The sequence below is a fragment of the Miscanthus floridulus genome, chromosome 2 (assembly GCF_019320115.1).
Source record: "Miscanthus floridulus cultivar M001 chromosome 2, ASM1932011v1, whole genome shotgun sequence".
Lineage (NCBI taxonomy): Eukaryota > Viridiplantae > Streptophyta > Magnoliopsida > Poales > Poaceae > Miscanthus > Miscanthus floridulus.
The window spans coordinates 138,292,518-138,307,700 of record NC_089581.1 but is presented as its reverse complement, the minus strand read 5'-3'; the positions used below and the strand labels follow the sequence as shown (position 1 = coordinate 138,307,700).

The window sequence follows — 15,183 nt, the reverse complement described above, 5'->3', positions numbered from 1 at the left end:
AATGTAGAAGATGCGGTGGTCTCACCATGGTTGTGCTCTCGGCCATGGTGAGCGTGCCCGTGTATGTGCGCTCCTGCTCCGATGTACAACGTCATGGCTGGGGTCCTCCTTTTGGCTGATGGCAGCGCGCACGACGCATCCTGGGTCTCGGCAAGCGTGGCCATGGCGGTCTCCCTAGCTAACCAGTTGGGCTAGGCTGGAGCTCGAAGCTTCAGCAAGGTTTCGATCATGGTAGTGCACATTCCATTTGGCTAGGGAGGTGGTCTTAGCAAGATGGCTCACCGCAGGGTTCGTGACGGTAGGATGGCGGTGCAGTGGCGAGGCGAGGCCGTGATGAGGCGATGCAGTGCCGTGCCGAGCAGCTACGTCGCTGTAGCTGATTGGGGCGGCGCTCCTGGTTCCGGCGAGGTCCTCCCCGCAGCGGCTTCCTTCTCCACCTTGCTTCTCCCTCCTCTCTCTCTCTCGGCTTGACGCTGTGTGGTGCTGTGCCACCAGCGGTGGCGGCGAATGGGCTGAGGGTTAGGGTTCACGGACGTTGGCTTTTATAGCCGAGCTCCAAGGGCTCCAATGGCGGATGACGATCGGGGCGTGGTGATGCGTGCGGTGCATCCGACGGCTCGTGTGTGGTAGCGTAGGCACGGCACAAGGGGGAAACAGGGTCATGCGATTTGCATGACCCTAGGCCCGCGCCTGCTCCGCGGTCGGCTCCCGGTCGCGTGGAGAGGCTGGCGTGGGGAGGAAGAAGATCCTGTTGCTGGGCGGCTGACAGAGGGGCACGTTTGTCAGCTTGTCCTGATGCGGCGGCGTGCAGTGCGTGACGGCTGACGGGCGAGTCCGGCTCGTCAGCGGCTTGTGCGTGCGCGGGCGGTAGGGTGATGCTGGGCCGGCTTCGTGGGCCGCGTGAGCGAGTGGGAGGGCAGGCGGCTGGCTAGCTGGGCCGGTCGAGGCAGGCTGGGCTGCTGCTGTTCCCTCTTCTTTCTTATTTCCTTCTCTTTTATTTGTTGCCAATTTAGCTAGGGTTTGATTTATTTAGTTTTATGTACAAGTGTGCACCTTGATTAGGTGGTACTTAGGTGATTAATTTATTGCATAATAAATTAATTATAAGTGGTCACTTTTATTTGCACAACAAAAGATTAATAAAAGGCAACTCACTTGTTTAGAATTAAAATACATGTAAGAATGTATGTGTTAGGGATTTTAAACACACACATATACAACAAGTGACATGCTATGCTTATGAGTTTGTTTAGTTGGATTACGACTAATGCAATACTTAGAGTTAGCTCTTACAAATGTCACTCATCATCACATAGGGTTTTAAAAAAAAATTGTAGTTGGGATTTTTGGTGTGTGGATTTTTGGGTCAATCGACATGTCTAACTACATGGTCAATCTGCTGTTCGAGAGAGGTGCATCGCATCGTGGTGCTCCCCGTCGGATGTCGGGCGGTGAAACCTACCATTGACAAGGATATTGCCCATGTGTTTGCTAAAGAAGTAAGAAAAGGTATTGCCAATGAGCTCCAGGGAGATCCCTTTGGGATAGTCGTTGATGTGTGTTCTCCACCTTCCACAGGGAAATACTACATGGTTCTGTTTGTGCGCTATCTGAATGGCAAGGGTGAGGTTGTAGAGAGGCTTCTTGGGATTGTGCCAGAGCCTGATGTCAAAGTGGCAGTTGATTTGATGCTTTCTGAAGCTGGATTGAGCTTGTCAAATGTGCGGGGCCAAGGTTGTGGCTTGGCTCGGTATGGTGATGCTGATGAAACTTTTGCTGAACTAAAAACATTGGTCAGTAAAGCAAGTGCATCAGCGTACTATGTTCATTCTTCTGCTTTCCAGTTGCATTCCATTCTTGCCTCTACTTCCCAAAATCTGCTTGAAACTTACCAGCTTTTCCGAGCTATTGTTGCTTTGTCAAATTTAGTTCAAGAGTCTCCTCAGTTCAATCAGAAGGTCCGCTCTCTGATCCAAGAGAGAGGGTTGAATCTGGATAACAACCTTGAGAAGCCAGGTGAGACATCCTGGGGCTCATACTATGAGGCACTAGTGAAACTTGCTGCTTATTTACCTGCTGTTTGTGATGCACTTTGACTTTATGGGGAGAGATGATTCCAAAAGGACTGATGAGAAACTTACGTTATTAAGAGCACAATGGGCGAGGACATGCCCTTTGTTTTGCTCGTGATGCGAGATGTACTAGCTGCTACAAATGAATTGTCCCTGGCCTTGGACAGGAACGACCTGGATGCTGAGAACTTTATGATTCTTCTCAAGGAAGGATGGCCATCTTTGCTCATGGAAGTGGACTTGCTTTTCACTGAGAGTGACATGCCTATGCCTGACATGGGAGAGCAGTATGCACACCACAGGTGGAGTGACGATGAATCTCCAATATCGACGAACTTGGAGCATTAACATATCCATGTCTTTGTAAAAGTTATCAATGACCAACTCAGGGAGCTTGATAAGCGGTTTAGCAAGGAAAGCTCTGAATTGGTTTGCCTTGCATCATGCCTAAACCCACGCAATCTTTTCCAAGCTTTTGATAAGGACAAGCTCATTAAGTTTGCTCAGTTCTATCCATCTGAGTTTCCCGATAGAGCTATCGCAGCACTTGATCTGCAACTCCAAGCGTTCATAACTGATGTGCGCTCTGATGCCAGATTTCATGAAATGGTTAGATTGAGCCATCTTTCTGTGAAGATGGTGGGGACAGGGAAGAACTCCATGTATCCATTGGTTTATCTGCTCCTGAAACTCGCTCTTGTCCTTCCTGGCACAGCAGCTATCGCCAAGACAGCATCTTCAACAATGAAGTTCATAGACAGCACAATGACGAAGGAACCCTGCAACCAGTGGACCAGTGACTGCTTATTGGTGTTCCTGGAGCAAGATATATTTGAAAACATAACCAATGATGACGTCATCGCATCTCTGTGAGGCTACCAAGTGTAGTGATTGGTTGACACCTCTATCAAAACAGTGTCTTGTAGTTTTTGCAGCAGCATGTTAGTTCCATGCACATTTATCTTCTTAACCTATGTGATTCTGCACTTATATTGTCGCCATACTAGTTTGTTCTGTATGCACCCTTGTTTGCTCGTCTGAATGCACAGTCTGATGCACGAACACAGTAGGTTGGAGCCATGGACTTGTTCCATTCTTGGTAGCCTTGAAGGTTTCTGGACTACTGAAACTAGAGATGGATTAATGTGTGTTTTCCTTTCTGTCATCTTCATTGCTGGGTTCTAGCATACCTGCAAGAATCATGACCCTTATTACCATGCCCATGCTGCACTGAACTCCTTGGAGATTTGGTTCCAACACACGCAGCAATGAAAATGCCTGTGCTCTCCTGTAAAGATATATATTACATGCTGCAAGAAAATTATGAGGTGAAAAATTCACTTCTACAGATTCTCTTTGCTTCACAGAAAAAAAGAGAGATTCAGATTCGACAAAAAGCACTGGAATCGTATGCATGGGCAGGGAACATGATGGCAAATTGGATCAGCAATAATCACGGGGATTAGAGTACTATAGGCAACTTAGACGCATACAAGCACATACCAGTGCAATGACTTTATAATCTCCAGCAGTATACACAGTATCCTGTTTGGAATAACATTGATTACATGGTGCCTTTAAACAATAGTGATAAATGGAGATTATTAATTTATTACTTGGTATCGGGCTCTACATGGTGCCTTTAAACAATAGTGATAAATGGAGATTATAGATTGGTATCATCGGGCTCCTTGTGGGACTGATCCTAACTAGATAAGGGATGCCTCTTCGACAATTACACCTCAGCAATCCTCGGTATCGGTACTCCTTGCCCTGCTGTCAGGACTTTGTATGCGTTCTGGATTTGTCTAGTGACTGGACCAATTTCCCCATCGCCGATTTCACGGCCATCAATCATTACAACCTGTTGTAAAGCACAGAATGTATCAGCAATAAGACAGCTATTTGGGTGCGCCAACAGTGGCAACAGGTGATTCTCAGTCCTCCCTCCGTCCAAGAAAACATGCAATTCTAGTACAGTGTCACGTTTTAGTATCTTAAGTTTGACGAATTATAGGTAAAAAAATATCAATATTTATGATATCAAATAAATATTATTAGATTAATTACGAAATGTATTTTCATAATAAATTAATTTGAAGCCATAAATATGAATATTATTCACTAGAAACTTGATCAAATGTGAGTTACTTTTTCTGGCACGCAACCCATAGTTGCATGTTTTTCTGCACGGAGGGAGTACTTTCCTAGTCAACATATACTCGGAGCACAAAACAGAAAAAGGTGAATTGCTGGAAAACCGGAGCATTCTACAGCAAAGTCATACTCCCTCCATGTTCCTAAAGAAAGTTGTTTTGAGATTGTCTTAAGTCAAATATTTTAAACTTTGACTACAAATAAATTCTTTTGGGTTGAGTTTGAAAATATGAAAGTGATGTAAGTTCATCTCGAAATGTAATTTTATAAAAGTATATATTGACTATATTCTATAAATATTTTATAGCAAAAATTTGTGGTCAAAGTTGTTTTTTTGAGACCGTGTCGATGTCCAAAACGACTTTCTTTAGGGACATGGAGGGAGTATGTAACAATACTCGATGTCACTTGTCAGCATGCAAAAGAAAAGAGATCAATCTAGTTAGGGGGCCACACCTCCTTGACAAACAATAAAAGGAATGAGCAAATAGTGTTCCTTGAGATTAGAGAACATATGCAAATATTTCTTCACTATAATGCAACAAATCCAACTTCAGTTTTCAAGTTTATGAGAACCATTTGACAGTGAATAACTGACTAGGAAAAACAAAAACATGACCATGGAGTGCAAGAAAGTCAAACTCACCGGAGTAATTTCACCCATTGTTCCAGTTGTCCATACCTGCATGTGAAAATCAGAGCTGTAAGAATAAACATTCATGTTCTGGACTTATGGTGGGTGTGGGCAAATTAATATATCAATAACAATTCATGCATAATTCTAAACATCAAGTTTACGTGCATGGCATCCTACATGGAAGCCTTCTGAAAGGAAAATTTTGATCAAGTGCGCTCCATCTTTTCATATTAGTTCATCAACAGGAAGTCTTATAAGAGACATTCAATGAAGGATTACCCAGTTATAGAGAGCATATAACTGATATCTCCAAGTAAAGTACCATACCTCATCTGCAGCATGAAATTCTGACAGACTAATGCATCGTTCATGTAACACAAAGTTTTCTTTCACCACAAGATCCATGACCTGTTATTTTCATTTGAGAAATGTTAGAAAGACTCAGTAAACCACACCTTTTCATCATTAGCACCAATTCCGCGCATTTCCACATATATGTAGCGCTTTACAGTAAGCATACACAACCAGAATCCAGAGACACTACATTAAGCATACAGTGATATAACAGAGTTCTAGAAGTATTGAACGGGAAAACTTATTCAACTAGGCAGGACACTGACGAAAAGATGCAAGGCTACTAGAATTGCGGAGAATTTCTGCTTCTGTAGTTCAGATATTCTACACTTTCTCCTGATGAAGATAGTTCAAATACTCGCTAAAAAAAAGATAGTTCGAATATGACCCTAATCCAATAATTTGAACGTATGCAGAAAAATAATGAATAAAAGGAACCGAACCTTACTTCCTAATATGTAGCAAAGTTCCTCTATCAAAATGAAAACAGATAGAACCATTCCTACTATTTTAGAACCTATATTTTTCCACTACATATCTTAATAGTATATAAATGTGCAACATAATTCAAATATTGTGAAACAACTTGAGCCTCAGAAAGAGTATTGGTGCACAAATAGAACAGAATATATCTCAAAAATACTTGGTCAGAATGGAAAGGAAGCACTTGTATAGATTGGCCCCAGTTGTTCCAACTGGAATCTGATTATACTCACAGTTGCTCGTGTAATGCCTGGAAGGCAATAGTCAGCATGAGGTGTCAATACAATTCCCTTTTTAACCATAAACTGCAGTTAACACAATGGCGGTCTTAGAGCAGTCATGTGCCAAGTGTCCATCAGTCGATTTGCCAAAGGTATGTATGCTTACAATGTTTGTTGCATTTGTTTCTGATACAAAGCCATCCTTGTCTAGCATAATGGCATCCTCAGCCTGGGCAAGATTACCTTCTATCTGCATAAGAGGATGGAAAATTGAGTCCAAATATATCAAAAAAAGATATCAAAAGACAAAAACTCTATTAAAGTCGCGGTATATACTAAGAGCTAATTAAGAGCTTCAAATCAAAAGGAAAGTGAACCTTTGCCAGAATATTGTTGATAAGATTGTTGTGATGTATCTTGGAGTCTATACTCTGAAACAAGGAGAACAACCATGGTCAAGTTTAATTGACAATTAAAAGAACAGAAAGTAACAGAACAACATATTTCAGAGTATTTGAACCAATGCTGAACTAAAGGTATATGAAACATTGAAAATAGTGAAACTGTAAGACATTGACAGCAACTGAAACTGTAAGTGATGGAGGTAATAGACAAATATATTTGGTTTACACCAGCTATTGATGAGTTAGTGGATGAATACAAAATTCCGCAGCCTTGAAAAGAAAACAAGTTTTACAGATTCCAGTTCACTTTTGTCTACAGCTATGACCGATCAATGTCAAATGTCTATCAGTGAGAAGTATATTTACGTGTTAACATGGCAACCCTGAGCCCAGCAACTGCACAATACTATGACTGCTCTGGAAAGTTTCTTTGAGTCGATAGATTTAGGTAATGAGAACTCTTGGGGTCTAATGGTAACTATCAGCCTAGAGGCAAGCTAGTGGCTAAAAAGAAACCAGACAGCCAAATTCTTGCATACAGATAATAATTAATAAATATGTTCGAGATTGTGCTAGTCACAATCAAAGTTCAGCTAGGCGCTAGGCGGAATCTAGGCGCTGACCCTCAGCCTAGCGCCTAGGCGGGATTAATCGCGCCTAGGCGTTCCTAGGCGTTTTCCTAGGCGTTTTCCAATACATACTTAAATTTATTAATACATACTTAAGTACTTAAAAGAAAAGAAAAAATAGAAGACCAATGGTCATGGAACAGGGAGAAAAGAGAAGTAAGGCCGATAAAAACGGCCCAACCCACCTTATCCACCGTTAAAAACGGCCCAGCGCACCTTCTCCACGCCTCCTCCCACACCGCCGCCGCCCGCGCACGCGCCCACCACCGCCCGCGCAAGCCCGCGCGAGCGCCCGCCGCCGCTCGCAGCTCCTCCTCCCCCACCGACGACCTCCGCCAGGCGCTCCTCCACCACCACCGCCGCCCGCGCAAGCCCGCGCGAGCGCCCGCTGCCGCTCGCAGCTCCTCCTCCCCCACCGACGACCTCCGCCAGGCGCTCCTCCACCACCACCGCCGCCCGCGCAAGCCCGCGCGAGCGCCCGCCGCCGCTCGCAGCTCCTCCTCCCCCACCGACGACCTCCGCCAGGCGCTCCTCCACCACCACCGCCGCCGCCGACGAGCCACCGCCGCCTAGGGGTCCGCCTACCCCCATAGGCGAGGCGGACACCCTCCGACTAGAGCCTAGTCGCGCCTAGTCGCGCCTAGGCGAGCGCCTAGCGGAACTATGGTCACAATTCCTCCATATTCAAGCAACTCAGCGAATGATGCAAAGAAGTTGATATTGTCCTTTTAAGATGATTGTCTGAGATATATCAACCTCTTAAAGATGATCTTAAACTCAATAGTTGATTTAATCGAACTTCAAATGTCCATGAAGTTAACAATGATTTTCCTGTTAAACTATAAAACCAATGTTTTCAGTGGCAATTATAATAAAGAAACAAACATATTGAGACCACCAGGTAGGACGAAATGCTGCTTTTGTTAGCACTGATGGCTATTGGTAACATTGTGATTGTCTTGTCATTCTCGTACGATTTTTTCAAATGCGAGTTTGAATTCCAACTTTTGCATGTGAGTACATATTTGTATGCACTATGGATGTGCCAAGTTTCAAATTTTTTTGAACAACCAAAATACATTTTTTGAATTGGTTTACATGTTTCCACCTAGTAGGTGGTTTTACCACATTTCACCCTCCAAGTAAATGCTAGTTATGTGAGAAAGAAATTCACCTATTAAGAAAAACTACTCATCTAAAATGACCCTAAAGCTAGCTGAAGTTAAATAAAAAAAAATCATGAAGAATTCAGTAAGTATATCTTACATTTGGAGAATTTCGACGTGTGGTGGCGGTAACCAATTTTATTCCATGAGAGTTATCATACACTGGTGGTTTCCACTCTGCAAGCACTGAACAAAAAAAAAGATTTTATCAGAAACTAACAGAACAGCATTCATTGCACCTCTTGATACAAATTAAATTTCATGTAACAGTGACATGAATTAGTTTCCTTTCCTCAAGATGTATTGCCAGTAAAGCAATAGATATACCATAGTCAAGTGTTACCAGCTTGTGCATTACAGGTCGGTCAATGAACATGTGATGTTATGCTGTTGACTTTAGAACACTTAAAGAACACCACTGGTGCTTAAACTCTTCCATTCCATGTCCTATTGTGTGTCTTTGTGCTCAAATAAAATTCATGGTGGAAAGAAAATGCTTTGTGTGTGTTCAAAGGTGGACTCATGATGCCAAAGAGAAGAAGGTGCACGTGGATGCAAAAAGAGAAAAAGGTGGGTGAAAAGATGAATACCAATCAAGGCGCACCCATAAAGATTGAAACCAGGACTCATTCCAGATGTCACCTTCGCTTGATAAATTACAGCCAATGAATTGAATGAGCGAGCAGGTAACATGAAGGTGATAGATAACATACTATAAAAGTGACATTGTGATGAATCTTGATCTATATTTTACCTTTTTCCCACGGGTGAGCGTGAGCCTTATATGAGCATTATCAAACATTCCATTTGCAATCAGAGTCTTCAAGATGGCATCCTTAATCTGCACCAAAGCATGTGTGAAATGACAGCTCAGTTAATAAAAAGTTGAAATTTGTTTCCAGTGATCCTCTCTAAATGAGAATTCAGATTTTAGAGAACCACAAGCACCTACATTGCAATACAATCTACAGCGAAATCATGAAGCTCGTATGCTAAGGTTAGCTTACCCAATCACGAGTAGGCACATTTCTGAAGGCCATAGCTTTTGCAGAATCATACAATCTAGATAAGAAAAAAAGAGAACATAGCTGTTAGATAAACCATAAACAGAAAATGGGATGCAGACAGAAGACTGAACTAGCTACTGCACCTGTCCAAATGTTCATCTAGTTTGAATACTTTTCCATCATATATACGTAAACCTTCCCAAACAGCATCTCCTCCTTGTACAACTGAATCAAACACTGAAACCTTTACAAGAAACATTATTAGAGAAAGAATGTAGAGAGTTTACTATGTTAATGGTGGCATGCCACAAGGTACCAGTGGCATATACCTTTGCACTGTCACGGGGCAAAAGTTCATCTCCAACCCAAACAAGAATGTTTTTATTTGCAGGGACAGGCAGAGGAGGGTCAGGTAATGGCGGTTGCCAGGGTCCTCTTGTCTTCCTTATTTGGCGCTTCAACATGTTGTAGAAAGGCAAGCTTTGCTCAAGCAGGTCATAAAATGCGAATGGGAAAGTCTGCAATCAAACAAGAAACTCCATGGTAAATAAGAACTGTGCCAGATGGTACAAAACAAGATTAAGTGCATAGCAATTTGGTAAACTAAAATGGAAGTATGCTAAAACATTAGTAGTTTGCAAAGCACTTATTTACTAGCAAATAATTTTCTTATTGGTGCTTCAGTTTGTTTACAGTCCATCACAGATTAATCATCGCCCTGAAGCATCAGGTGGTTAAATAGAATGCATAAATGTCCACAAAATAATGGTCATGACTCAGGTATTAGCAATGGATTTTCAAGGAGAATGTTGAAAAATCTGGTTGCTAGTCAATGAACACCATTTAAGTGTATTTCAGAATTACCAGCAGCATTGTGATAAACAGCTAAGGTTTTCTGTGGAACACATGGCCATGTGACACGTCAGTTCAAGATGGGTGAAAATTTGTCTCGAGGAGAAAATAAACAGAGAATGAGAGACCAAGAATTTCAGTATGTACTAATCATGGGAGCACCTTATACAGACAAGGACGTGAATCAACCATCTGCTACCACAGATGACATTCTTATAAGTCACTATCTGCAACCACAAAATTTTGCCGTTGCAGTGGAATAATATGGTAAAGGAAAAAATATGCAACGTCTCAGGACAGATTTCGCAAAACAGCCCCTACTAATTTTCATACTAAACATCCAATTAAACACTCATGATTCCTTGAACACAAAAAGCTATTAAATTATGTATATATTTATGTCATATTTTCTCCAAGTAAAATATTTAAGTTTGCCTAGGTATTTTTTTCACCGACTGGCATGCTTCTTACCATCTACCTTTCTCAGCATGCCCTTTCCAATCAAGGTAGAACTGACTTGCTATGCAAATTTTATGCAGCATAAAAATGCTCATAAATACTGGAGAATGGGGATCAAGAGAGTTTTTATTTTTTTGGGTGTGTGTGTGTGTGCAAAAGCTTACCAGAGGATATTGGCGAGGCTTAGAGAAACCCGAAGACTTGTGCACACTCCCATACCACCAGGGGGCCCATATACCATCAAATTCCTTGGGGCCAGCTTCCCATCTAAAAAGAGGAAACAATTCCAACTGAACTAACAGATACATGATGAGACTACATATGTATATCACAACAAAAGTGTAATACTAGTGTCAGTATTGTCTACAACATACATACTTCAACATTTGTGGCTGGAAAGGAATGCCCAGATCCTCACAGAGTCCACTCAAGACAGCCTGCATGTGAGGTGCAAACCAACTGAATACATTGGACCGCAAATGTCAAAATTATGGGAAATCCAACACAAGGATTGAAACCAGCAAACATTTGCATCACATTATTTAAATATTATGAAACCATTACCATTGCAGGGTTCATGATTTATGACAATCAAAACTGATGTGAATTGTGAACTAATGTAGCACTAGAGAAGTTGGCATACTCATGCAAAAAGAAGGGGGAAAAGTAGTTGGTGTAGCATATAAGCTGAGGACTAAAGTGGCATGCCCTATAAAGCAGCTTACTATATCATCGTGGAAGATGACATCTATTACTCTTAGATCAGAATCATAAGATGGACAGTGGTCACTCTAATAAAACCACTGCATTAACCAGTCATAGATTTACCTCAGGATCCTGTTGCAGATCATCTGCATCTATCACGGGGGGTGGGCTCCCAAGTCCACATAGTTCACTGTATATTGAGACAAGTTCTCCTATGCCAAGCTCCATGAAGGATGGTGGAACAACTTTATCAAAAGATGGCTGGGATAATGGAATTGGATATTATTAGTGGTACACATTAGGTCACATGTGAAGCACAGAATAGCAAAATCTGCTAAAGAAAAAGATCTTGCAAAGCATCAGGTATTTCTTTTTGAAAAAAAAGAAAGGCAAACACAAAAGTGGCATGTCATAAGATAAAACTTGTGAAACAGAACAAGAAAAAAAGTGAACTGCATGTGTGAGGCTTAAGGTGACAGATACCAGTATATTTAGAGGGTTACGTATCAATATGAAATGCTTTCCCTTCTTCATGAGGTCGCTTGACAGGTTTGGGAGACGTTGCTTTGAGATGTGCTACTCAAAGAAAAGAAAGGGGGTTATCATATATAAATAAAACTTATCATTTCACAAAGCTGTGCAGTAGGTTTTTGAAATCATACCTTGCAGTAACGATACTTTTTATCCCCTGGGCCAAAAATCACCTCTTTGACAACCTTATTTCCATCAGGGTCCTGCACCAGAAATGCCCCCCCAAGTGACTCAATTAGACACAAGGAACACAATTCGTAAACAGCATTTTCTGGGGGAAAACATGCTCTGCTCTTGCCAAAAAGGGGCATACAAAGATTATGGTACATGATAGTATTTTCCATACAAAATTTATCAGGATTAATTGAAACAATGAGAAATTTCCACCTAAATGGTCCTAGATGCAGACATCTGTTTTAGGCCAGAAAAGGATATGAAAGCGGCATTGCAGCCTGAAAGCTTGAAGGTCGGGACCAAATTAGTTGCCTGTCTGCCAACCGCCTCACTAGTCGAAACAAGCCATAGTTCCAGGCAATTCGAAGTGTCAGTTAGAGTTAAGCCTTGCACGGTGCCGAATCTCACCATTTTAGACAGGAGCTCCTGCCGGTAGGGCCTGTCGACGCCGGTGGCGCGCAGGAAATTTGCGTAGAGAGGCTCGTCAAGCACCTCCATGTCATCCCTCTGGCGGCATACATACAGGAAACAGCAATCGAAAATCAGTTGCCAAGTTAAGTTAGCGCACCTGAAGAAAAATGGGCGCGAGGCTAAGCAGCAGCAGCGCTCAGAGTGACACTCGATTACTCGATAACGCAACAGTTTCCTTGGACGCGATGAGCACGCGCATCGCATAGGCCTACCGCCTACCACAATCCCTCTCGTTGGAACACCGAGATCATTTTGCGTTGCAGCTGAGCGAGCGCGCGTGCACTGCAACGGGTTCCCATCCGTTTGTGATCTCCTCTCTCGCGCCTCAGGATGCGTTGAGGCGCGAACAGAGCAGGGAAGGAGGGGCGGCGGACCGACCTGGGCGAAGGAGTACATGAGGCTGGTGCTGAGGGAGCGCGGCGCCGACCACGCGTGGATCACCACGGGCGACTCCGCATCCGGCTCCGGCGCCATTCGCCCGCGGCCGCAGCGCCTCGCCGATCGAGTGGAGACTGGGGATTGGAGCGGGGGATGTGCGGGTGGTTGGTTCCTCCCGTGTCCAATTGACCCGCCACGCCCGACTGGAGTGTGTGTGTATTGGGAAAGGCGGGGAGCACCACCGATGGTGTGGTGCCCTGCCCTGGTGGGTGAAGTGGCGTGGGCGCGGCGAGAGGAGCACGAGGCGACTCCCGAGCTAGCAAAAGAACGTACGGCGGGCGGCGTGTGGATTATTGGTTGTCATTTTGTCATGTCACGTAGGGCCTCTTGCTTATCCCCTCCTCACTCCCACTCCCTCTCTCTCTCAACAGTGAAACTAGCCGACGAAATTCAGTTGAGCTCAGTGCTTCATCAGTGCATAATGCGGGACAGGGTGGGTGCAATGCACGACGGAGACGCTGCATCCTCCGTTCACGAACACGATTGCACGAATCACGACGAAATCCTCCCGCTTATCGTTGACCTCTCCAGCATGAACGGATGAACCTACCCTAGCAGTGAACTTATTGGTGCACGTGTTTACACGATTAAACAAGCAAGCAAAACTCAGTCGTGATGGATGCGCGCGGTTCTCACGCTCCTTTTTTTTTATTGCTCACTCCTCAGGAAAAGAATATAATTACAGGATCCGTGCCGATCAAATTAGCTCAAGTTTAATTAACTTTATAGTAAATAGTATTCATATTTATGTTTTCAAATTAATTTATTATAAAAATATATACTATGACTAATCTAATGATACTAATTTTGTATCAGGAATATTAATATTTTTTAAAATAATTTTAATCAAAGTTCTAACCGTTTGACTTCTCGTAAAGAGAGAATTGTATTCTTTGTGACGGAAGAAGTAAGAGTGATGATGATTGATGACACGACGATCGCCTGCATCTACTTCTTCTGTACTGGATAAGAATAACACTCGACTAGTTGGCATGTTTATCGAAAGCAATGTTCACGAGACAAACTAGCTCTCCTTTTATATATATTTCTTTTTGACGGAGGAAAACTTTGCTATTTACAGAGAGCAATGTTCACGATACAAACTCACGCTAACCCCGCTGGGGATACCGAGTAGCACACATGACATGTAGATAAACCGCCTAGACAAACAAAACAGAGCTACGACAGTACAAGTTCCAGCCTTCAGCAGGCAAAAGAAAACAGCAAAGCCCCTAAACGGGATACGGACAGGAAAAGACAGGAACTTCCAAGCGGTCCCATTAGATGACTCCTACTTCAAGATCGTCAGTTTACCTCTAGAAAGCTTTCAACCATTCCTTTCCTTCAGCTCTCCTCTTATATTTTCTATTTCCTCTGTGGCTATATGCAGCTACAGCCTGCAAATGCTGTGCAGCTTGCTCTTCCGAGAGCGCAGCCATAATGGCTCATTCAAACTTTAGCAAATATAGGATCACGTAATTGTCATCACATCCAAAGGAGTGAAGAACTCCTCCAACATAGTATCAGTGTTCAGTAGAATGTAACCAAACAAAGATCAGATACAGATAACTTCTAAAAACAGAGAAGAGATTGTCACTTCGGCGATTTATTATGTTGCTGTTACAGAAACTTTGCTATCATTCATGAGCGGCCACTGAATCTAACTCAGTGGTAGCACCAAGGATGACGCTTAACACCCCCCCCCCCCTTTGGTCTTCCTTCTGGCTGTAGCTTGCTCAGCCTTCCTTGCAGCGTCTAGTCCTGCCTTCTTTGCTTTTAATACCTTGTACCATTGCTTCGCAGCGTCAGTCCACCCCACCTTTTGATTAGCGTCAACCGTTCTTGGATAGCCTTGTATCATCCCTTCAGTATACATATGGCTGATTTCATTGAAGTACTCCTCCCAGTAAGAGTCATCCTTTTGGCGACGAGGACCATACATCTCTTCATAGGTCCAGTCCGCGAGGTCGTTTTGGGGCAAAACGGGCGTTGGCCTTGGACTGTCTTGATGCATTGGCCTTGTCACTTCTGATTGCGCATGCCTTAAATAGTTCATATCTCATAGCTTGCTCCTCCTTGTTCTTGTAGGTCCTCCCAAACTGTTTCATCCATTCCTCAAACCTCGCCTTCATCGCTGGCTCATCAACGACGCAAATCATGCCCTCCTCCTGTTCCTCAGTGTTCACATTCCCCAGCTTGATAGTGGGGCGCTTAGGAAATCTTCTTCGAATCATCTCATCGTGGTCAGTAACCTCAGGATGCCGCATTAGAAAGTTGATGTAGTCACGGTACTGAACCCAAGCTACCTTGCCATCTTCATCCGTGAACTTTGCTCTGTTAGCTGGATCATCAACAGGGGGCCTCTTCACGTCAGTCACGACGTTCGTGATCTCCTGCTTGTCGGTCACCTCCAGAGATGAAGA

The 15,183-nt window shown here is 43.3% G+C and overlaps 1 protein-coding gene and 1 pseudogene across 1 annotated transcript; one reads left to right on the top strand and one right to left on the bottom strand.

Annotated features, from left to right (window-relative positions):
* Positions 1–2,085: 2,085 nt before the first annotated feature.
* LOC136539834 (uncharacterized) lies at positions 2,086–3,060 on the top strand (annotated as a pseudogene).
* A 500-nt stretch (positions 3,061–3,560) lies between these two features.
* On the bottom strand, positions 3,561–13,018 carry LOC136530924 (branched-chain-amino-acid aminotransferase-like protein 1). Its single transcript, XM_066523642.1, has 19 exons — positions 12,701–13,018; positions 12,260–12,358; positions 11,809–11,880; positions 11,630–11,722; positions 11,270–11,407; positions 10,820–10,878; positions 10,606–10,708; positions 9,460–9,648; positions 9,274–9,374; positions 9,131–9,185; positions 8,878–8,964; positions 8,714–8,765; positions 8,224–8,309; positions 6,302–6,355; positions 6,091–6,174; positions 5,937–6,008; positions 5,194–5,274; positions 4,876–4,911; positions 3,561–3,936 (listed from the first exon to the last, which is right to left on the bottom strand). Exons 1-19 carry the CDS (start codon positions 12,794–12,796, stop codon positions 3,808–3,810), a joined length of 1,686 nt encoding a protein of 561 aa, XP_066379739.1. The 5' UTR covers positions 12,797–13,018; the 3' UTR covers positions 3,561–3,807.
* Positions 13,019–15,183: the final 2,165 nt, after the last annotated feature.

What these genes read in the sequence shown, in the direction of transcription:
- LOC136530924 (XM_066523642.1), bottom strand. Translation starts at nt 12,796, where the DNA reads ATGGCGCCGGAGCCGGATGCGGAGTCGCCCGTGGTGATCCACGCGTGG. An exon ending in TTATGGGTGCGCCTTGATTG is followed by an intron (nt 8,310 to 8,713) that starts GTATTCATCTTT and finishes TTTTTTGTTCAG; the next exon opens with TGCTTGCAGAGTGGAAACCA. An exon ending in CAATGGGTGAAATTACTCCG is followed by an intron (nt 3,937 to 4,875) that starts GTGAGTTTGACT and finishes GCTTTACAACAG; the next exon opens with GTTGTAATGATTGATGGCCG.